The 21,671-nt window shown below is 51.4% G+C and overlaps 12 protein-coding genes across 12 annotated transcripts; 7 read left to right on the top strand and 5 right to left on the bottom strand.

Moving 5' to 3' along the window:
* Positions 1–53: 53 nt before the first annotated feature.
* On the bottom strand, positions 54–257 carry HO173_001331 (uncharacterized protein; the record flags this gene model as incomplete). The annotated part of the gene is made up of 1 exon (XM_037303271.1): positions 54–257. One exon carries the CDS (start codon positions 255–257, stop codon positions 54–56), a length of 204 nt encoding a protein of 67 aa, XP_037169918.1.
* Positions 258–1,036: 779 nt separating this feature from the next.
* HO173_001330 (uncharacterized protein) lies at positions 1,037–1,201 on the bottom strand (the record flags this gene model as incomplete). Its single annotated transcript, XM_037303270.1, has 1 exon — positions 1,037–1,201. One exon carries the CDS (start codon positions 1,199–1,201, stop codon positions 1,037–1,039), a length of 165 nt encoding a protein of 54 aa, XP_037169917.1.
* Positions 1,202–1,224: 23 nt separating this feature from the next.
* HO173_001329 (uncharacterized protein) lies at positions 1,225–1,571 on the bottom strand (the record flags this gene model as incomplete). The annotated part of the gene is made up of 2 exons (XM_037303269.1): positions 1,225–1,439; positions 1,490–1,571. 2 exons carry the CDS (start codon positions 1,569–1,571, stop codon positions 1,225–1,227), a joined length of 297 nt encoding a protein of 98 aa, XP_037169916.1.
* A 962-nt stretch (positions 1,572–2,533) lies between these two features.
* HO173_001328 (uncharacterized protein) lies at positions 2,534–5,507 on the top strand (the record flags this gene model as incomplete). The annotated part of the gene is made up of 4 exons (XM_037303268.1): positions 2,534–2,579; positions 2,648–3,012; positions 3,059–3,115; positions 3,180–5,507. The coding sequence occupies 4 exons, from the start codon at positions 2,534–2,536 to the stop codon at positions 5,505–5,507; spliced, it is 2,796 nt and encodes a 931-aa protein (XP_037169915.1).
* Positions 5,508–6,036: 529 nt separating this feature from the next.
* Positions 6,037–6,693, top strand: HO173_001327 (uncharacterized protein; the record flags this gene model as incomplete). Its single annotated transcript, XM_037303267.1, has 1 exon — positions 6,037–6,693. The coding sequence occupies one exon, from the start codon at positions 6,037–6,039 to the stop codon at positions 6,691–6,693; it is 657 nt and encodes a 218-aa protein (XP_037169914.1).
* Positions 6,694–7,839: 1,146 nt separating this feature from the next.
* Positions 7,840–8,100, bottom strand: HO173_001326 (uncharacterized protein; the record flags this gene model as incomplete). Its single annotated transcript, XM_037303266.1, has 1 exon — positions 7,840–8,100. One exon carries the CDS (start codon positions 8,098–8,100, stop codon positions 7,840–7,842), a length of 261 nt encoding a protein of 86 aa, XP_037169913.1.
* Positions 8,101–8,399: 299 nt separating this feature from the next.
* HO173_001325 (uncharacterized protein) lies at positions 8,400–9,818 on the bottom strand (the record flags this gene model as incomplete). The annotated part of the gene is made up of 1 exon (XM_037303265.1): positions 8,400–9,818. The coding sequence occupies one exon, from the start codon at positions 9,816–9,818 to the stop codon at positions 8,400–8,402; it is 1,419 nt and encodes a 472-aa protein (XP_037169912.1).
* A 757-nt stretch (positions 9,819–10,575) lies between these two features.
* HO173_001324 (uncharacterized protein) lies at positions 10,576–11,056 on the top strand (the record flags this gene model as incomplete). The annotated part of the gene is made up of 2 exons (XM_037303264.1): positions 10,576–10,594; positions 10,680–11,056. The coding sequence occupies 2 exons, from the start codon at positions 10,576–10,578 to the stop codon at positions 11,054–11,056; spliced, it is 396 nt and encodes a 131-aa protein (XP_037169911.1).
* Positions 11,057–11,113: 57 nt separating this feature from the next.
* HO173_001323 (uncharacterized protein) lies at positions 11,114–11,704 on the top strand (the record flags this gene model as incomplete). The annotated part of the gene is made up of 2 exons (XM_037303263.1): positions 11,114–11,209; positions 11,303–11,704. The coding sequence occupies 2 exons, from the start codon at positions 11,114–11,116 to the stop codon at positions 11,702–11,704; spliced, it is 498 nt and encodes a 165-aa protein (XP_037169910.1).
* Positions 11,705–13,132: 1,428 nt separating this feature from the next.
* HO173_001322 (uncharacterized protein) lies at positions 13,133–15,391 on the top strand (the record flags this gene model as incomplete). The annotated part of the gene is made up of 1 exon (XM_037303262.1): positions 13,133–15,391. One exon carries the CDS (start codon positions 13,133–13,135, stop codon positions 15,389–15,391), a length of 2,259 nt encoding a protein of 752 aa, XP_037169909.1.
* Positions 15,392–16,373: 982 nt separating this feature from the next.
* On the top strand, positions 16,374–18,176 carry HO173_001321 (uncharacterized protein; the record flags this gene model as incomplete). Its single annotated transcript, XM_037303261.1, has 1 exon — positions 16,374–18,176. The coding sequence occupies one exon, from the start codon at positions 16,374–16,376 to the stop codon at positions 18,174–18,176; it is 1,803 nt and encodes a 600-aa protein (XP_037169908.1).
* A 908-nt stretch (positions 18,177–19,084) lies between these two features.
* On the top strand, positions 19,085–21,364 carry HO173_001320 (uncharacterized protein; the record flags this gene model as incomplete). Its single annotated transcript, XM_037303260.1, has 3 exons — positions 19,085–19,482; positions 19,545–19,874; positions 19,930–21,364. The coding sequence occupies 3 exons, from the start codon at positions 19,085–19,087 to the stop codon at positions 21,362–21,364; spliced, it is 2,163 nt and encodes a 720-aa protein (XP_037169907.1).
* Between the last annotated feature and the right edge of the window lie 307 nt (positions 21,365–21,671).

Here is a 21,671-nt window from a genome sequence, read left to right as displayed (position 1 = left end):
GTCCCAAGCCAGACCAAAGCGCGCCATGATTGATATGACGAGTGTGCTTGGGTTCATTGGTTGTAGGTCATGCTGCTTGGTAGTTGCAATTCTAAATGCCGTTTCTCGGGTACCCCAGGTCCGGTGAGGGGCTTGGTGGATTTGACAATGGCCTCGGAGACGTCTTGACGAAGGTCGCTGACTCGGTAACTGTCACGAAACTCGACATCCAGACCGTCGCTTTGCGCTGTTATGTCATTTTGGTGGTCGAATGCCATATCGATGCCGGGCCGGAGGGAATCTTCTCGCCAGCGATCGAAGTCATCGGAAGACGTGGTTACCTGCAACGTCTGATAAGCCTTTCTCGGCAATTCGAGTGGCGCCTTTGTGTAGACCAATCATGGTTTCCACACCCGAAGACCGCATACCTTACTCCTTTGAGCTCGTTTCCCTCAAGACTTCCTAACCATTCAACAAAATGGACTGCGTTGTCCGGTGGCGCTCTTTCGTAGCTCGGGGTTATGATAGCCTTTCGTGACCTTTCCGGTGGCTTCGTCAAGACAAATGACTTATGGAGCATAGGCGGTGCCGGCCGCAGTGCTTGCTAGACTTTGCGCCAGTGACTCAAACGTTCCGGCATCCGAGCCGTACAATATCTGCAGTGGATTTTTCTCAGTCTCGGAATCCTAGCGAAGGTTTTCAGTACGGGAGTTCGTGAATATCGAGGCTTAAATGCCAATTTTACTCCATTGACCTTCTTATCTTTCACATCATGCTTATGTGGCTCTTTATAACCCCAAAGACGTCCTGCCAGTTCAACCGGGTAAAGACGATCACGCAGAGTCGCGTGGAACGAGAAGCCAATCGGTTTGACATACGTAGGGCCAGAGTCTCGAAGGTCAAAGTTCTGCAGTATCATCGCAATAACAATTTGACCTTCCTGCTAGGCAAAAGCCCTTCCGATGCAGGACACGCATACCATTGCCAAAGGGCCGAAATTGTTAGCAGAGCAAGTTGACTAGCAAAAGAACGTCTCATTGTTAGGGTAGCGAACCTTCTACGATCTCGGCGGCAGCTTCTGAAACGCCTCATCCAACATCCTTTCTGGCTTAACACTTTCCGCATTCACCACATAGACCCCTGGATCTCGATGATTCTTGACGAGATTGGTGTTCAAGGCGTCCCCCTCCCGAATCTTGTACCGATTTTGGCCAATATACATGGGAAAGTCCTCATCTTTGCTGCTCACTGGCTCGAGGCGGATTCCAGGGCTGTGGGCCAGAGCTGGAGCGTCTCTCGCATGCACGCGGCGATGTAAGGGGGCTTGTTCAGGTGATCTATGGTTATGGGACCGGTACCGATGACTTTGTCGACTTCGTTCTGAGCCGCTTTGAGGGCACGGGGCTTCTTCAGAAGCATGATAAACAGAAAGCTGGACATGCCGGAAGTTGTTTCATGGCCTGAGAAAATGTGAACACGTGGAAACAGAAGCCCCGAAAATGTCACATACCAGCAATGAGGAGGGTGAGCGCATTCTGCACCATGCTCGATTTGACTCGGTGGGCAGCACTGGTGCCATGAGTAGGAGACATGCTTAACAATGGCCTTTGGGTGGCTTCAATATGAATCCTTGTTCAATGGCTCGCTGCATCACAAACACGTTGGACTTGAGTAGCACGCACGAGCTGGTAGAAACTTGATACTTTACAATCGATGCAGGAGAGCACGAGGGGTAGCATGTGGGTGGGGACCCATTGAGGACGCACTTCATGCAATGTAGTGAGCTTACATCAGCCTTGAGCTGCATACCAAAGACTCCACCTCAAACGGTAGCCGCCTAGCGTTGGCGGGCAATTGACCGCTGAACAGAACAGAACTTAAGGCTTATTGCATGCTATCTTCTACTGTAGTACCCTCCACCCTTGCCTTGCTTGCTGGATCCCTGACCCAATCAATTGATTTTATTCGGGATAATCTGGCCAATGTTCTGAGGTACCAGATGCTTGGCGCTGTACTGAGCTCGCATGACGCCTCTGTCTTTGATGAAACCTTAAAAGCACTCATGAGGACCAAGTCAAACGAATTTCTTAGCAAGCTTACCCATTACTGCGGATGGCTCTAGAATTCAGTGTACATCAATCTAGACATCGCCTCAACCGTGGCCCTCGGAACTCGCTGAAAGCAAAGATGAGTGAGACTCAACAGGTGATTCAACTGTCCAAGAGAAGAGATATTGATTCAGAGAGCCGTGATAGTTCATAACATGGAAACCTTCTGGTATGTGATTGAGTGTCTTGCCGGGTCCCTGCAGCACCAGACAAACGTCCTGGGAAATGGAAGCTTGTGGAATCTATGAGACTTCTACGCTATGATGTCAGCCAAAGTGACGGGCAGGTGTCAACCGGGAAATGTAAACAGAAACCTGCCGGAGTAGCGCACGTCTCCCAGCGACAACCCGATTGTTGTGTCAACGCCATCACAGCTTTAATCTCATTACCATTACAGCCGACTCGCTCAGTCTATATGCTTCTACAGATGAAAGATCTAGCGCGGAATGGGCAATGTAATGGACGCTGAGGATGGCGCAGACGATCACAGGAGTAAGTTTCACTACCACTGACGTCTTTCGCAGTAAAACTTGCCTGCGTCTGACACAACAGTGTAATAGGACCAACAATACTTATTATCGCTGAGAACGAACAAAACAATGCCGGAGCTCGCCAGAGTCAAGGCGAAGGCAACCCGTTGTCTAGATTACCCGTATATTCTTTCCATGGAGACAAGGGTGTCATCCAACCACTCAACGCCCCAGCACGCAACGCAATAGCGCACACGAGGCCAGCTTTGATAAAGTATGCTGTGGCCAGTGCTTTTCGACGCCAGGCGAACAAGAAGGGGCTTTACGCGGATACAGATTGTGTTGTACACTGGAAGCCAAGCGCGATCCCCTTCCACATTGAGTTTGAGATAAACGCGTCAAACAACACTTGTCAACACTTGGCATCTGTCAGGAATATCAAAGTTAAAGATCCGGTCAGTACGTAACCTTACGCTCTTTTGACTGATCTGACGGAAACAGGACCAGTACGCAAAGACCCTTGTTCCACTTGCAAAGATTTTCTTCAGCAAGCCACCTGTAAGTCTATGATGATGAAGCCTGATTGATCGCCAGCTTGGATGTCATCCTTACAACATGTCAGGGAAGCCACCTACCACACTTGCCCTTCACACGGCCCCAGATACAGAGCGACAACCGGTCAAATCGTACTGCCGAAGACAAGCGAACATCCGAAACCATACAGCATGCCAGTCTCATCAAAGACCAAAATATCAGCCTGACTGAGATTGACATCAAGACTGCTGAAGCTACGGCTAAAATGGTCAACGCTGGCAAGATCCTTGCCGGCCTTCTTGTCTACTTGACGTCACGTAAGCCCCGCATTGAGGACGTTGTAATGTCAAAGGAGCCTCCGGTGACAGATAATAAGGCCTTTCAGCTCACAGAAAGACCCTTTCCAACTGCCCCGCAGCGGCCAAAGCCACTTGTATATGCAGATGAAATCCAAGGTCTTGGGTCAGTATTGAAGCACAAGCGGGTGGTATCCAACCCGGAGAATGGTATTGATGGGGTGATGTTCATCGAACATTCTACTCTTGGAGAGAACAGCGTACCGGAAGATACGTCGGCTCTGAAGAAAACCCTGCCCGCAGAGCCTGCTGCTGCGATAACGTCCTCGAAGGGAGGGAAAGCGTCCTCATCCAAGAACAATCAAGGCGGGAAGCAAATTCGTAACAAGCGAACCAGGCATGAAGCCATTTGCACTGTGAGCGCCTACCCAACGCAGCGACCTCCCCGCAAGAAATCCGCAAAGAAATCGATTACTACTGAAGATTCTTCCGAGCGGAGAAGGCCTCGACGTGAAGAGTGTGACCTAAGCCAAGTGCCAGCGACTCGGTCGCTCAATCTAGATAACGGAGAAACCACACCAGAGCAAATTTTGATCGCCAAGGAATTGTCACAGAAGGACCGTACCTCTCCAGAGTCCGCTTCGAAAGAACACAAGGAACCCAGAGCTCATACAGCACAGGAAGTCCTAAATCTAGAACAGATCGCAATAGACGTCATATTTTCCCCAGGCGACATTGTTTGTTGTGAGGATCTGATCACTACCGCAGACAAGCCGATACCCTTCTCTCTAACAACAAAATCGATAGACAACAATGGAAGCGGAGTCCAAGGCCTATTGTGGGCTTATGCCATTGATACAAAGGTTGACGAAACTTTGGAAGAAGCAGGAACATGGCTCTGGAGAAGGCCAAAGACATATATCTGTACTCAACCCTTGTTGCGAATGGAGAAGTTTGGTCATTCTGTCCTAGCTTCAGTCGTCATCTCCCACGAGAGAACGGAGAATGATGAGCCAATAATCGAAAATGATGGAAGTGCTGTCCACATTGTGCCTCACGAGCAGTGTTGGGATGATGTCCGATCCCACAAGTCTCACCCCGATTTTCTTGTCCGGGAGAAATTGGTCGAATATCAGGCCAGCGAAGCAGCTGGCTACGAGATCTGGCGCCATGACAGAGATCTCCTAGAATGCCGCAAGCCCGACTGCGATGCCACGATTTCGGACTACCACCATTCCGCTGTCGTCTGTCTGGGCTGTGGGCCCAAGAGCATTGTGCGCTATTGTTCCTTACAGCATCAATTGGAAGACATCGAAGGACATTGGGAGGAGTGTGGCACATGGGAAGGACTCCTACAACGCGTGATTGACCATACTACCGCGCCGAGCAAATTTGCCCGAATGTATCCAGCGATCAAACAGAGGCATGGATCGAAAAATGCCGCTCTGCATCGTCAAATGCTCTATTGCGCGCTTACCTACGGTCATTATACGCTATTCGACTCAGCTTCGAATCGCTCCGAGACCTTGTGCTGGCCAAAGCAAGATCCAAAGTGGCCAGAAATGGACCGACGCGTTGAGCGCCTACTCAACGTCGCGTTTCTCGACAGCTGGAACCACTACGTCTTGGGTTATCTTTACCGCCTGTTGCGTGAACTTTTGCGATCTCGAGGCGAATGGTCCAAACGTACCGAGCGATCCCTGAAGTTACAATTCGAGGCAGAGTTCAGCGATTACAAAGTCAATACAAGATGGCACAACGGCGAGGCTCCTTGCCAGTGTGAATGGTCCGGCAAAATTCTCCCTCGATATGATCACTTGTCAACATGCGGGTATGCCCTAGTAGCGGACGATTATGGTCCAGTCCGGCGTCGGAAATGCATCGAAACAACGGTTGAAGACTATGAAGAGAGATTCTGGATATTGAGGGCATGGCGGCAGCAACATCCAACGCAGAACAATTGGCGCTTCAGGGCTGCTGGGCATGGCTTCAGAGCTATGGTACCTGATGAGGAATGTTATGAATTAGGTCCAGGTTGGACTGGGTGGGGAGGCGAAATGGACAATATCTGTGCGGATCAAGAGGATCACGGAGAGAAGCGCAGTATGTGGTCAGCTTGAAAGGGTTTATTCTTCTCTATTGGACATCATTGTACGTTGGGTTAGGTATAGCTTGGACAAGTCATCTTGAGAGGCAGATTCAATCGTAATACCATGGGCAAGATCCTGCTCTGCAAATCCGTGTCTTTTTATCTCCTATCTCCGGCCTCTGCCCAAAAGCCCCGCTTCAACATCCCTCCGCCCCCATTATCGATCACGACAGGCCTCGCCATCGCGACTGACAGCCAACACGATGGCTACAGCAGAAGAGACCCATAGCCATGATGGCCTACCTCCCCATCCCCACTCTCACTCCCACGAATTCAACGCCGCCGAACACGGCCACTCACACGAGATACTCGACGGCCCCGGCTCCTACACACAGCGAGCGATGCCGATAATATCCGGGCGAGATTGGAGCGAGCGAGCCTTCACGGTGGGAATCGGTGGGTAAGCTCTCACGCCACGCCTTCACCCACACAGACATCCTCCCCTGCAGCCACCATCGCACGGAGCACGAGTTGGAGAGAAAAAATCCACGCCTGCTGACATGGACGCCCTCCCCCGCAAAAGCCCCGTCGGATCCGGCAAAACCGCGCTCATGCTCGCCCTCTGCCTCGCCCTGCGCGACCCCTACAGCATCGCCGCCGTCACCAACGACATCTTCACGCGCGAGGACGCCGAGTTCCTCACCCGGCACGCCGCCCTCCCGGCCGCGCGCATCCAGGCCATCGAGACCGGCGGCTGCCCCCACGCCGCCGTGCGCGAAGACATCAGCGCGAACCTGCACGCGCTGCAGGCCCTGCACGGCCGGTTCGCCACGGATCTGCTGCTGATTGAGAGCGGGGGCGACAATCTGGCGGCGAATTACAGCCGGGAGTTGGCGGATTTCATCATCTATGTCATTGACGTGGCGGGGGGGGATAAGGTGCCGAGGAAGGGGGGGCCGGGGATCACGGGGAGTGACCTGTTGGTTGTGAACAAGGTTGATTTGGCGGAGGCGGTGGGGGCGGATATGAAGGTTATGGAGAGGGATGCTGGGAGGATGAGGGATGGGGGACCGACGATTTTCGCGGTTGTGAAGCATGGGAAGGGAGTGAAGGATATCGTGGGGTTGGTTTTGAGTGCGTGGAAAGGGAGCGGGGCGTATGAGGTCAGCATGGAGCGGTGGAAGAGGGAGGAGAAGAAAGGAAGTGGGGATGTCTGAAGACGCCGAGATGGCAGGGTTAACTCGAGAGATGCAAAAAGATTCCACTTTTGTGAGAGCATTTCTTTGATCAAATCAAGGGCTACGAGATCAATCTAGTTAGGAGCTATTCGAGGGATCATATCCAGGAAAGAGTACCATCTGGACCAACCCAGGGCTCCGAGATCATTGTTGGGAGCAAAACCATAGGTCATATCCAGGAAAGAGTAACTTTCAGGTCAATCCTACCCTTCGAAAGAAATTAGTTGGGAATACTTGGAGTGATTGCAACTGGAAGAGAGTAGTTATTTTATTACACTAAGACTCCGATCCTTGTCTATTGGGTGTGATTTTAATGACTACTTACTTATAGCGTGAGTATTTGCTGTCCGAGGCAACAAGGAAAATCTCGTCTCGCCTCTCAATTATATGGATATGTGGTGCCAAATAAGAACAGGACATGACCGCAACGAGAAGGAAAAACCGACCCCATCTGCTGAAGAGAATCAGCGACTGAAGGAGGCAAATGCTTTTCTCGAAGCGAGAAGGAGAGCATAAGCCAGGCTCTGCACTATTTTCGAGAAGACCGAAGCCTTCGATATGAGCAGTATCCTGCAAACCGATATGAGTGGACTCATCTCTGTGCTCAATGTTCATGCTAAGTCACAGGTATGACAGAGGAGCAGAAACTCTCACCATCGCTAGAGGCATGCCGCTATGTTTTGGATGTCCACCACATCAGCAGATCTGCTCCATATCACCGCCGCCACTCTCTACATGAGTCGGCACGAACGGGCGGGTCCCCTTCGTCGGCTGCTCCAACTTCAGTTCTCCTTCCACAACACTGGGCTGTCTTGGTGTATCTTCCCCTGAGTCTCTTTCCACGACACGGAGTTGCCTTGGTGTGTCTTCCCCTGAGTCTCCAGAGCGCGGGTCGGTGTTGCTGGGTCCAGCTGTTGGCTCGCCTTCATGAATCGGAGCTGTCTTTGGGCCCAGACATTTGACGTCAACCTGCAACAACTCGATTGCGCACCCGGCCGGCACCAGCGCTTCGTAAATATCTTTAGCAGGGACAGTTTTATTGTCGTGCAGGTCCCAGAGCACGACGTTACGTTCGTCTCTTGCCCGGACGCTGGAGAAAGTGCTTTCCCAAGTGGGCGGCTTGAACTATACCACTTGGGGGTAGACGTCGGCTTTCAGATTGGTGAGTTTATGGTACTCCCATTCTTTGTCTAGAACTAAAAGTGAGATGTACTCTGATGTCAACTTCCATGCGCCGGAGATGCCATGCCCATGCCGAATCGACGCATTGAGCCAGTTGCCATTTACAGCACAAGAATCACTGACCTTCGCCTGAATGAATTCCTTCAATTGAGTCTCGTTGTTGGCTAAACAATTTGTAGTCTTTTCATAGTATGTTGTGGCCATGTTCAATCCGCCTTGGTTTCAAACTGCTGGTTCGGAGGTAAAGAAGTCCCTTTACCTGGTCGTGCTTTTGAAACTGCACCATAAGATAGTGAATGTGAGCATTATCGTAGAGAAAAAGACCTGTTCCGAGGTTTTCGTCGGCGGGTATTTGAGGTTGTTTAGTTGGTTGCTCCTATTAGGAATTCACGATGGAGGGTCGCTGGGGAGTTCGCCCGAGGGGTTTCTCAGGCATCAAGACAAGATTCTTCCACTGTGTAAGTACTTGACCTAAATATTGCCATCAAGCTCTGGATCTTGCATTAAGAGCTAGCATAGTACGTCCACACACTTCCAAGTCCGAATAAAAAGTATCTGTCGCTGACCCCAGCTGCTTTCAAGGCGTCGTAGATGTGCTTGTTTTTCTGTTTTGCTGCAACGATAATCGCGGTGTCCGAGTTGTCATCGGTGGCGCCGAGATCAGCGCCGTTTTTGATCAGTCGTTGTAGAAAGTCAATGTCGCCATAGCTAGCGGCGCAGACGACGAGTGGAGGATGCGGAAATGCAGGACGACGAATGTTGGGATCTAAGCCAAAGTCTAATAGTAAGTTGAGGACTTCGCCATCACGCTTAGTCCACTGCTGAGGGTAAGCATGTAAACTTGCTATCCATGCGATGATCGGCTGCTGGCTTGTTTCTCTCAAAGAGCCAACATTCTGCAGAATGAGTTCGAGCATCTTCGGAGTGCTACCATGCAAGGCTGCCTCTATATTTGGCTTCGCGCCAGCTTTCAAGAGTTGAGCCGCTAGGCGTTCGCTGCCAGCTGCCTGTCGTTGAACAGCAACGTCGAGCATAGTAGATGTCTTGTTTGGTCCAAGACGCAAGTTGGGATCGAGGCCATGGCCTAACAAGAAGCGCAACACTGAGCAGTCGCGAGTACTCCATTTATCGCCATGGACTGGAAGACTCGCAGCCCAATTCCGCATGATTTGACTATGCTCCACAGTGACGGGATTCAGCGCGCTCATAATTTGCGCTACGTTCTCAAGCTGGCCATGAGCAACAGTCACCTTAAAGAGAGGTTGGCCTTTGCCGTCGATGGCATTGACATCGGCACCGGCTGCTAAAAGGGCTGCAACAACCAAGTTGGCCTGAGGATGCTGACATCGCAGAGCTAACGCCAGTGGAGTATCGCCGTTGTCATCCATACAGTGGACACTTGCCCCCCGTTCAAGAGCTAAGTTGACACCGTTGAGGTTTCCTTTGGAAGCTTCCTGCAGCATAAATGTCTGTCCAAATGATCCGATGCGTTGCTCGATGCTTGCACCAGCATCTAAGATTTGGCGAACCTGATCGAGACTTCCCGACGTACCCAACTCTGCGAGGGCAGTACTGGGGCCTCCAAGCAGGCAGATGGCAGACGGCATGTCCCCTACATGCAGGGACCACTCCAAGGGAGTCCGGCTGTTCAAGGGTGGAGGCTTTTTATTTGTCCCAGTAAAGAGACGTTTGCGATTGAGCCCATGAGATTTGACTTTTTCCATAGCAGCTTCATAGAGTTGGAGCGCTGAATCTAAATCTCGCCTTTGCTGCATGTCTGCGGCTGAAGCCAAAAGCTGGAGTATGCCATCTTCAAGATGTTCCTTTTTGACTGGTATAATACGTGATGGACCATCGGGTTGCTTCTCATCGCCTAATTGGATCTGACCCTTCTGCCTCAAGGACCAGCTTGTCCTGTTCATGTTGTTTTTGGCTTGCGGCAGACCAAACTGACAGAAGAAATCTGTTACTGATGAGGAACTAATTGTCTAGCGGCGAGTCAGAACCATGTGGTACTGTTCGCTCATCTCAAGATATCTATGCTGGTACAGAAGCTCAGTGAGTATCAGAATCGCTCTGGTACGAGTAGCATAGCCCCACCTCAGCAAGTCAAGTCCAGGATCAGGATTTATTTTCTCTGTCATTCGCCAACTTTTTCGGCTTCGTGAGGCCAGACGTCTGACTTGACGAAGTCATACACTTCTTCATGAAGGGTTATTATAGAGCGAGGAAAATAGATTAACCGATATTCGGCAAGTGGAAGGATTATTGGTGTCCTCGCTATCAAAAACTCACTGGACAGCACATATATATAAAGAATAAGGTAGGGCTGAGCTGAAAACCTGAATTTAGTGCAGCCAATCATCAATTCAGGGTCACTACGCTCTTTAGTTAGACCGGCTGAGTCAGCCCGCTAGCCCTCCCGAGCTCCCTCATCAAAAATTTGTGTGTAGAAGTTTACACTTGAAGTACCAGCTTCGATACATACAGTTACTCATAATTCCTCAAATTGTAGAGCTCGCTTGCGCTTCTAACGCTGTAAAAATTATGAATTTTGGCTTACTATTGGTGGAGCGAAGTAGCATTTAAACATAGTCACACGAAACGCGTCCGGGACTGGATAATCCTTCCACCTGTTTGTGTAACCATTATTCTCCACCATTCTACCAATTTACCAATATGAACATATTTATCCTCGGTACCCCTCGCGGAAACGTTACTGAACGCTTCAGGCACGTATACCCCTTTTGCCCGCCTCTTAGAGCCCCTACTAACGCCCCCAGGCCACCCCTCAGCGAATCCGCTACTGCTGGCAATCGAGGCCGCAACGGGGCCCAACAGCTACCTGCTAGAGAGGAGGAGCAAGAGAAGGAACTACAAAGGCAAATGCGGGAACAGCGGAGAAACAAGCGGCAACAAGGCCACCATCGTCAAGAAACGGCTCAGCTTCAAGATCCCACGTCATATCAGTCATCCACTCAGCAGCCACCAGCTAGCCACTCAGTCTGATACTCTACAAGAGGAGGACAAGAGAGGAACTACAACAGGCAAATGCGGAGAACATGCGGAGAAACAAGCGGCAACAAGGCCACCATCGTCAAGAAACGGCTCAGCTCAAGATCCCACGTCATACAGCACCACTCAGTCAGCCACCAGCTAGCCACTCAGTCTGATACTCTACAAGAGGAGGAGCAAGAGAAGGAACTACAACAGGCAAATGGAGAACACTGCGGAGAAACCAAGCGGCAACAAGGCCACCATCGTCAAAAACACGGCTCAGCTCTCCAAGATCCCACGTCATATGCTCTCCACGGTTCCACATCAAATCATACTCAGCAAGCGAGAACACCACTCAACTACCTATCATCCCCACTGCATTAAGGAGTAAGAGGAGGAACTACAATAGGCAAATGCGGAGAACACTGCGGAGAAACTAGGAGAAAGTGGAGAAACCAAGCGGCAAAAGGCCACCATCGTCAAAAACACGGCTCAGCTCCAAGATCCCACGTCATATGCCTCCACGGTTCCACATCAAATCATTACTCAGCAAGCGGAGAACACCACTGCAACTAGCCTATCATCCCCACTGCATAAGGAGAAGAGGAGGAACTACAATAGGCAAATGCGGGAACATGCGGAGAACACTATGGAGAACATGGAGAAACAAGCGGCAAAAGGCCACCATCGTCAAGAACACGGCTCAGCTCCCAAGATCCCACGTCATATGCTCTCCACGGTTCCACATCAAATCATCACTCAGCAAGCGGAGAACACCACTCAACTTGGCCTGTCATCCCCACTGCATTGATATGGTATATCACTGCAATAACGTCAAAGAGGAGGATCTACTGCGACGATCACAGCCAATTGGGCCTCTGCAGGAGGAATATCGGAGATACATATTTGGACGAATGAAACCGTCGATGTCTTGCCGACAGCTATTTCATTATTCGAAAGATTCACTGCGGCAAGAGATAATGTGGGATTCACACCACTAATGGCATGTTATCTCCATTTCTTTCCGGTATTTCGATACCTTTCTCTGTTTTTGTGGGCAATTATTACGGATCAATCCTTCACACTCGATACACCTTCCTAATTAGGCCTTAGCGCGCCTCTCTCCGCACATATGTGCCTGTATATAGGTCAAAAACGCAAGCAAGCGATCAGAGTTCGATTTGACTTAGGGCTAGGCTAAAATTGATTTGACTTAAAAAATTCAACTTCATAATTTAATCATGGGCCTTTACGGAGGTACTATGAAGTAGTACCACTTTACCAGATCAGCGAGTAGGAGGAACGCCATCCATGATCTTCTACTAGCGTAGCGCCTAGCTCTGCATAAGGTAAGCTTATAACCTTAAAATACCCAATGAGAATGGGATCGCAACGTGGCGCCACCCATAGGTAAGGAGAAGAAGCCTACCATCCTCCATCCTTTGGCGAGGCTGAGTATCACCGTTTCACTCAGACATGTTGTGTTGTCCCCTTGTGATCAGCCAGGCAGTTGCGTTTACCTAGGTACATGAATATGGAGAATGCTTCAAGGATGATAGGGTCCTGTACTCTAACCCCTTCAATAACGCCTGCAGCGGGATCCCGTCTTCCGTCAAGTTCGCAGCGGCCAAGGAGGAATCGCAGGGTCAAAGGCAGAGAGCTGGGCAGGGAGACTATGCGTCACTTGATGGACTTTGTCTATTGTCAAACATGTTTGCGCCAGCATTCTGAGTCTTTGACAGAAATACTTGGGCGACTGGAGACTATTGTTTGGGGTATTCGTTTCGGCGCTTACCACGAGTCGCTCTCAGCCAATACCGTGGGGCAAGACAATAACATCAGAGAACAGATTCACAATGACTTCCTGAAACATTTGATTTGCGAGTTTCACATTCACTTGAATCTCTATGGCTTCCTGGTGGATCTTGGCCTCTTTACTTCATTGCGAGTGTTGCTATTATTGTCACTCATCGCGATTGTCCACTCGATTCATTGTTCAAAACACTTCCTTTGTCCGCCTTTTTTGTTCTTTTCACTATTCGACCTCCTCTATAGACCGCATGAATTGATCATTTCTTAATTGTTCTTTGCCTTTCTTTTTCTTTTCCATTCCACTCACAACTTCATCATACATTCGTTTCCGTAATACCAGCTGCGCTGTAGCCATACATATCTTAGACCTACACTCATTTCTTCCGCTGGACGGACCCCAGAAAATCTATCCGACATCATCACCAGCATGTCTTTCACAGGAAATCAGCACCCTTCCGATTTTCCCGCTGTGCCTCCATCTCTTTCCGCTGGCGATCATGGCATGCAAGATCATTACGCCGCTCAAGATACACAACGAAGTACACCACACACAGTATCCAACATCACCCCCTACCTCGGACTCCGTGCTCGATTATCCCAAGTATGGATCAACAGATGGACCATTCTTTTACTTCTCGTACTCGTTAGGCTGCTCATCGCCATCGCAGGTCTGCACAACGATCTCGGGTCGGCCAAGACTGAAGCGATGTCGGCATGCACTGGAGTCGAATCTATAGGCAGTGCCATGGCCTCCATGCCTCACTACCTAGCCGCGGGTGTTAATGATTTGGCTGGTACTGGCATCGAGAAGGCCGTTGACGGCCTGATGTCCATGCTCCTCCTTACTGTCACCGGCATTGAAGAAATAGTTGTATTCGTCATCAACATGATGACTTCGACCTATATGTGTCTAATCACTCTTGTCGTCGCTGGAAGTCTGCACGTGGCGTTGCAAGTTGCCGAAGATGTTAGCAACTTTCTCAACTCAACCCTCAAGGACATTGGAAATGATTTATCGTCAGACATTGGCAGCTTCCAAAATGACCTGAATAAGTTTACACATGGGGTCAGCGGCAGTCTTGCAAAGCTCGGTATCTCTACACCGCCAACACTCAACGTTACCGGGTCCTTGGACAAGCTCAGCAACCTTCAACTTCCTGCCACTCTGGATGAGGGCTTGACCAAGCTGAACAATTCCATACCCACTTTCCAGGATGTGCAGAATTTCACTGACAACCTCATTCGCTTACCGTTCGATGATCTCAAGACCGTTCTTAATGGAAGTCTGCATTTCACTTTCGATCGTTCCCTACTTCCAGTGCCGCAGAAAGAACAGCTGACGTTCTGTTCGGGCAACAATGGCATTTCCGATTTCTTTGGCGACTTGGTGGATATTGTGAATCTTGTTCGCCGGATCTTCATTGCGGTCTTGATAATTCTTGCCATTCTGGTCTGCGTTCCCATGGCTTACCAGGAAATTCGAAGATGGAACACCATGAAGAAGCGATCCGAGCTTGTAGCTGACAAGTCTATCGACCCCCTGGATGTGATGTACATTGCGTCTCGACCGTACACGGCCTCTGCTGGTATCAAAGCCGCGACGCCCTTCGGGTCCACAAAGAAACAGATTCTCACTCGCTGGGTTATTGCCTATGCCACATCCCCTCCGGCACTCCTTGTGCTCGCGCTCGGTATCACCGGTCTCCTTTCCTGCCTTTGCCAATATGCTCTACTCAAAGCTGTGATGAGAGAAGTTCCTGCTCTCGCCAACGAAGTTGGTCAATTTGCTGGCTTGGTTGTTGACAAGCTCGAAAACGCTTCTGAAGCTTGGGCCAATGGCACCAACGATGCGATCATGGGCGTAAACAACGACATCAATCACAAGGTCTTTGGCTGGGTCAATGTCACCACTGGCGCCATCAATAACACTCTCAACATGTTCGTCAGCGATACCATTGGCGTTCTTAACAAAACCTTTGGTGGGACAGTACTCTATGGCCCGGTCACAGGCATTTTCGAGTGTCTGGTTGGTCTAAAAGTCGCCGGTGTCCAAAAAGGTCTCGACTGGGTTTCTGACAACGCAAATGTGAATTTTCCCACAATTCCAAACAATACGTTCTCTCTTGGCGCCGCAGCCAGCACTGCTGACCCAAGCTCATCAAATGCGAGCGAGAGCTTCCTAGCGTCCCCTGGCAGCCAGACCACCAACGATATCGAAGGCGCTGTTCTGAAGGTGACGAATCATCTTGCCAACGGCATCAGGACCGAAGCACTCATTTCAACCTCGGTCCTGCTCATCTGGGTCATCAACCTGCTCCTCGGCGTCATGCGTGCTCTATATTTAGGGTTCAGGCGCGAGAAGGGTCGCGCTGTTGGTGGACCGTCATACGCCGGTGATATACCCATGGAAGAGCAGCCTAGAGGCCGTGATTACAGCACTGCTGGGCCAACTGAGCCTGCGCCTGCATACGAGCCTCCAAGTTCAAATATCGCTGGAAGAACGAGGCCTTTCCTGAGCTTCGGCGTTCCGATGGGACAGAGAGCGCCTACGGATCGAGGGGAGGACCCTACGAACGAAGAACAGTGGCAAGACGAAAAGCTGGGCTTCGCAGGGCTAAGGGAGCCGGCAAGGGCATCGCTGTCGCCAGGGCATTTGAGTCAATATGGCAGGGTAGAAAAATCATGAGAGCATTGGCTACCTTTAATCGATTACGTTCATGCGTGTTTTACGAAATCTAAAAGTTCTCAAGGGAGCGGGTCATCCGAAATACTGTATCTGACGCTATGCATCATTCTGTGTATCTTTTCGAGCATAGACTGTCTTGAGGCTAGTACTCGACAGTCTTTTAGGTAATCTTCCTAAATTCTAGGTTCCATGGTGGGACTGATTGCAGGAGCTGTGACCCACTCCATCTTTCTTTCGGGCTTGGCCTTATGTGTCGGAGATTAAGATGTCAAGGAGGTCTCCTTCTTGGAGTTCGGGTGGAAAGGAAAGATGCTGGTACCCACCTGGCCCCTTTGAATGATCTTGGTCGAACGACATAAGCATGAGTGGCTCTACTTCGACAACACTGGAAGCAAGGCACCGGGATTGGACGCACGCTGTCTAGCTGCAGCAATATATGTCGACATCAGCTTTTCCTGCAACACTGGAGCCGTGCATGCACGAATGATCGAAATACTCACTACGGGCCTCACTGGACGCTTACCCTCACTCAATTCACCATAATAGTCTTCTCCGCTAACCTACCGGAAAATTCGCTGCTGCTATCCATGTTGCTCCCTACGTTCCTTGGATGGTCTTGTGGCGAGACGGAACGCGCGCGATGGAAGGTCAAGCATGCTGGAGCAAGAGGAATGGGGTTCATCATGGCTATCCGCGTGAACGTACGTAAATAGCTAGAAGAAAGCAGAATGGATCCTTGTACCGCACTTGATATCTCCATCTTACGTGATCAAAATGGTACTCCTAATTACAGGAAATGTCTGCTGGCCTTTTGTCCACTTCGTTCTATCCCAGTTCAGGTCCTTAGCGCCGAATCGGACTCAGCCCTATCGAAAGCGAAGACCGCGAGATGACGAATCCTCAATCCATCACGTCTATTGGCAGAATAAGTCATTCGCTAGGGAGTGGGGGAGGCTGCCATTCCAATGTAACTTGGAAGACAATGGTGCCTCTGTATCCCCCAAAGAAGAGACTTGCCCCCTCCAGATACCGTAAACCATCTTTATCCGCGGCATATCCCAGGCCGAAGGCTCCACCTCAGAGAACGCTGCTCTACACCATCATCGCTGCATCTGTCTTCGTAGCCATTCTCTTCTTCGCCTCGCCCGCCGTACCAGTGGTACAGGACCTTCGTCTCTTCCACCACACACCCATACACAAGCCTCCGGCGCAGAAGAACAGTACCAGTGGAGATGCAAAGTGGTACAGTGACTGGAAATGGCTTCACCCATTCTCATATTCGATTACACAGGATGAAGACAGGTCAGTGCTACCGCCATTGTTGACAAGACCGCCAATCTACACATTTTACGACGACCTAGCGGAGAAAGACGAGAAGATCAAGGCCGTGGAGAGCAAGCTCCTTCTGCTATGGAGGAGAGCATGGTGGGCTCAGGGGCTCAGGCCGGTCATATTGGGCAGGTCAGAGGCGATGATGAACCCGCTGTATGAGGCAATTCAGATGCACAAGCTGCAGCCGCAAATGGAGGCTGAGATCGTGAGATGGTCGGCTTGGGGCCAGATGGGAACAGGCATACTTGCAAACTGGCTGGCTCTTCCTATGGGTCCTCACGATGACCATCTGCTGTCACACTTCAGACGAGGCCAATACTCAAAGCTGACGCGGTACGAAGGCCTAGGGGCTGGTCTTTACTCCGGAGAGAAGAATGCCATCAACGCTGCTATCTCAGAGACGCTGAAATCTCCTGAGCTGGAAAAGTCGACATCAATCTTCGACGTTGTGAAGCACGAGACCATACATGTTGATCCCAAGCCAGATGCTATCGCCTTCTACTCTGCCAACACGAATGCCGAACATTACAAATCCATCACAACCACACTCGCCGAGAACAAGGCCGACGGCATGCGCGATCTTGCACAGCTAATCACCTCGCACCTCCACCTCACCTTTCTCAATACCTTTACCGACGGTTTCGTGGTCTTGACACCACATTCAGAAAACACCCATCTACTCACCGAGTACGCCCTCGCCCTTGCGGACGCTCTAAGATCTTGTCCGGCCTCCCCTGTACCATCATCCTGCCCTCCGAATAATCTAAGCTGCACGCCATGCTCCTCAATATCCCCACCTCCAGTCAAGAAACCGGAGTGTTATACCAACAGCTCAACTATCTACACCATTGGTACCATCCCCCACCCTCTCACTCTTGCCTCTCTCCTCTCCGGCAAAAAAGACATCACGACGCGACACATTCGGCGCGAAACAGAGCGCGATCGCTGGCTCGGCGCTGTTACGGAGGAGACACTTGGAAAAAACATTGGGGGTCCATCACGTATCGTCAATTTCAAAGAGATTGTGGCGAGTGACTGGGGTGTCGCGCGCGGCTTATGGATGACGGAAGATCCATCACCCGAGCACAAAGACTTGGAGTATCATTTCGGCTTCGAACTCGCGAAATTCAATGTGACTGGTCCGGAAACCGAGACTCTACCTTTATCCAAAAAGGAAAAGAAACAGGTGGATAGAGCTTATGCCATGCAAAAGATGTTGCTTGCGAACTCGAAAGACTTGATAAAGCAGAAGAAGGCAAAGGACGAGAAGCCGGGAGTGAAAGAGATGGTGGAGGCGTGGAATATGGCGGATACGGAGGCGTGGAGGTTTGTGAGGGCGTTTGGGGCGAGGGAGAAAGTGGAGAGGACACAGTGGGAGGAGGAAGAGAGGGCGTTTGCTGGTGGAGAGGAAGGGAGGCCTGAGGGTTGGGGAAGGTGGTTTGATCGGAGGTAGTCCGCCTGTAAGTCTGCGAATCCTGGCATCGCTGATGTCCCCCAATAATTAATCGTCTATCCCACTTAGCGGCCAAGGTGACACAACCCATTTCATTTTCTTGTACATACTTGTTCGCTGTTCAATAATTTGCATTTTGACACCGATTGATCTCTATATTTCCCACAGTTGCGTTCGCAAAATATGCTCCGTCACGTTGACTGTCGAGCACTTCTTTATTTTGGATTGCCCATGCATTGTCGGCTTTTGCCTTCCTTGTCTATCGCACACGGGTGATAGGCGGTCATGATTAGTGTGGCTTGGATTCTTTGGATGCTGCGTGCCGCACGGCAGCGCGCCTTAGATCAAGCCAATCGATACCCAGCATCCACCATTCTCTTCTATTCATTTTTCGCCAAGTCTCAGCCCCAAGCGATATGAAATCTCACGTTGGGCGGACGTTTGTTTCTGAAACAGTCCCTACCCATGTCACTAGCGTCTGATTGGCGAATCCCAGCTGCTGCGCTCCGACCATGATCACCCCTCAGCTCTGTTGTTGGAGGTATCTAGTTCGTATTAGGTTCGATCCCTGTGTTGCGGTGCTTCTTATTTTCTGGCAGAGCTCAGGTTTAAAGTTCTTAACTGGGAACAGCCGTTGGTTCGAATTCCGTGCGATGCATTGATTTGCAAAGCGAAATGTTCGTTGGTTGGCTTACCGTCCGGGGGGGGACGCCTGTTGGTTGTGGTCGTGTTGTTGGAGGTATCTAGTTCGTATTAGGTTCGATCCCTGTGTTGCGGTGCTTCTTATTTTCTGGCAGAGCTCAGCATTCGCCGCAACACAACATAATCGCACATGCATGACTCCTCATACTCATTCCCTCTCCACTTTTCATTTTCATCTCATGCACGGATAGAGAACCTGACGCACCATGGCCGAACCCATTGGTCCAGAAGTCTACCTTGCCATCGCGACCTCTATGCAAAATGCAGTGGACAACCACAGAGACAAGAAACGCGCTGAGCAGAACAACAAGCTCGCTATCATCAGTGCCGATAGCTCAAAGGCGAGCCTTACCTTACCAGCAGATGAGTCGCTTTCGTGTTCGGGGTTGAAAGTCGGCAATGATGGCTATGTGCAATGGGCTATGGATAGTCCGGCGCATCCGAGGAATTGGTCGAGGGATAGGAAGGCTTATGATCTTGGCCTGATCTTGTTCTTGGAGTTCTCCATGAGCGCCGTTAGCGCCGGGGGGACTCCAGCGTCGTTTTACGGGTCGGGGGTTCTGGGCCATGGGAGGGAGGTGGGACTCGTTGGGTTCACGACAATGTATGTGGGATACGTTGGGAGGGCCATTGTTTCCAATGCGCGTAACGCTGATTTGAATCCAGGTACCTGCTCGGTCAGGCACTGGGTGCTTTACTATTATCCCCATACGCCGATAAATTCGGACGCAGGACGCTGTATATCGCTTCAGCGTTCCTCTACAGCGTCTTCTGCCTCCCAGTGGCCGCAACTTCAAATGTCGCAGGCGTCTTCGTCGGCCGTTTCGTCACTGGTGTCATCTCCGCTATCCCAGCCATCACTACTCGTCGTAGCATTGAAGACCTCTTCGGCACTGAAGGGCGCATGTGGGCCTTCTTTTCCTGGGCATTGGCGACGAATCTGGGTCTCGTCCTTGGGCCCATTTATACGAGCTATGTTGCTGTCTCGCTCAACTGGTACACTCTTCCCTCCCATATCACACAGGGTGAACGTGCCTAATATGCAGCGCAGGCGCTGGCCTTTCTACCTCGCAACCATCATCGTGGTCGTTACGGGCATGCTGATGTACTTCATCCGCGAGTCGCACACCTCCCGGCTCCTCGAGCGCAAAGTCGCCGCTATCCAGTCTCACCGTGCAGACTTGATCCTCCGGACTGCCCCAGTGACCCCCCAACCCTCGATCTTCCAGCCAGTGATCTTTTTCTTCACCAAACCGATCATCTTCCTCTCATCAGTAGCCAACGCCTTCAGCACCGCTCTCCTTTACCTCTTCGCCATCGCCTTCCCACTCATCTACGCACACTACGCGTGGAGCAGACAGAAGACCACGCTGATCTTCCTGTTCATTGCTCTCGGTCTCTTCTTCAGCACGCTCACTCGCTTCCACGACCGCCACGCCTCCCGTCAGCACCGTCTTACCCAGCGCCGCCTCGCCCCAGAGAAAGGTCTCCTCGGCCTCGCTATCGGGGCACCAGTGCTGGCGGTGGCACTGTGGTGGTTCGCATGGACCATCCCCGGCGTGCACGTGAAAGTCGTCGCATGGCCCGCTTCCGCGATCTCGCTAATCCTCCTCGGATACGGTGTAAACGAACACTCCACCGTGCTCCCCCGCTACATCCTCGAATCCCACACCAAGAGCGAAAACGACGCCGCGAGCGCATTCGCCGCCCTGCTCGCCGCACGAGCGCTCCTCGGCGCGGTCTTCCCCCTCTTCACGCAGCACATGTTCGACACCCTCGGCGCCAACCCCGCCGCGAGCATCCTCGCCGCCATCGCCACGGCATCCTGCCTCCTCCCCGTCGTCCTCGCCATGTTCGGCGCCAAGCTGAGAGGAAGTGGCACATCGGGCGGTACGGATGATGATGATGATGATCGGGACAGCAGACGGGAGGTGCGGGTCGAGAAGGTGGTCAAATCGAGAAAGACCGTCCGCTGGGGCGACGAGGCCGGTTCGGGCATCGACGACGACGACGACGACGGTTCGGAGGCGAAGAGCGAGGATTCGACCGAGGGCGGGAGTACGGGAAGTTCCGAGATGGCGAGGACGGAGACGGGGGGCGGAGGAGACGGGGCAGACATCTCGGAGATGTCGAGGGCGGTGACGGAGACGAAGGTTGCGAGGAGAGATTTGGCAAACCCTGATGTTTCAGAGGTGGAGACGAAGAATGAGGACAAGGACGAGGACGGCGTCTCTCAGATATCGAGGGTGGAGACCCGGAAGAGCGGGAGCGAGATCGAGAGCGGGGGTTCTGAAAGCGCTCGGGTTGCCCGGGTGGATACGAAGGGTTCGAGCGCTGGTGGTGGTGCGGACGGTGAGAAGAAGAAGAAGAAGAAGAAGGAGAAGAGGAGGAGGAAGGAGAGGACGAGGGTCGATGGCGGAGATGACGGCGCGGCCGGGTTCTTGGGCATGGATCTGGAGAGGTTGGCTGTGTTTCCGTATTTCTAGGTGGATCGGTTGGGTGTGTCACTGTCGGAGCTGTTCTTGGGAATGAATACAGGGGGGCGGTCTTTGTTGCGGGTTCTTGGGTTAGTGCGCTTTTTATGATACCTTGACAGCGAGCCTGTGCGTTTGGAGGCGTGAGATTGGTATTGGTGTTTGGTATTGATGTTCAGTGCATGCTATCCAATTCTAAAAGGGCATAAAAAGTCCAAATCTCAGTTACGAAGAGAAACCATTACTCCATTTTTCAACTCCTAGTCATTTCCCGAACCGGACCACTCACGCCTTTCCGTTGCACATTCCATCGTCGCAA

This window comes from Letharia columbiana, assembly GCF_014066305.1.
Source record: "Letharia columbiana isolate WasteWater2 chromosome Unknown Sc0000002_s0, whole genome shotgun sequence".
In the NCBI taxonomy this organism is placed as follows: domain Eukaryota; kingdom Fungi; phylum Ascomycota; class Lecanoromycetes; order Lecanorales; family Parmeliaceae; genus Letharia; species Letharia columbiana.
The sequence above is the reverse complement of the archived record's forward strand: the minus strand, read 5'-3'. Positions and strand labels throughout refer to the sequence as shown.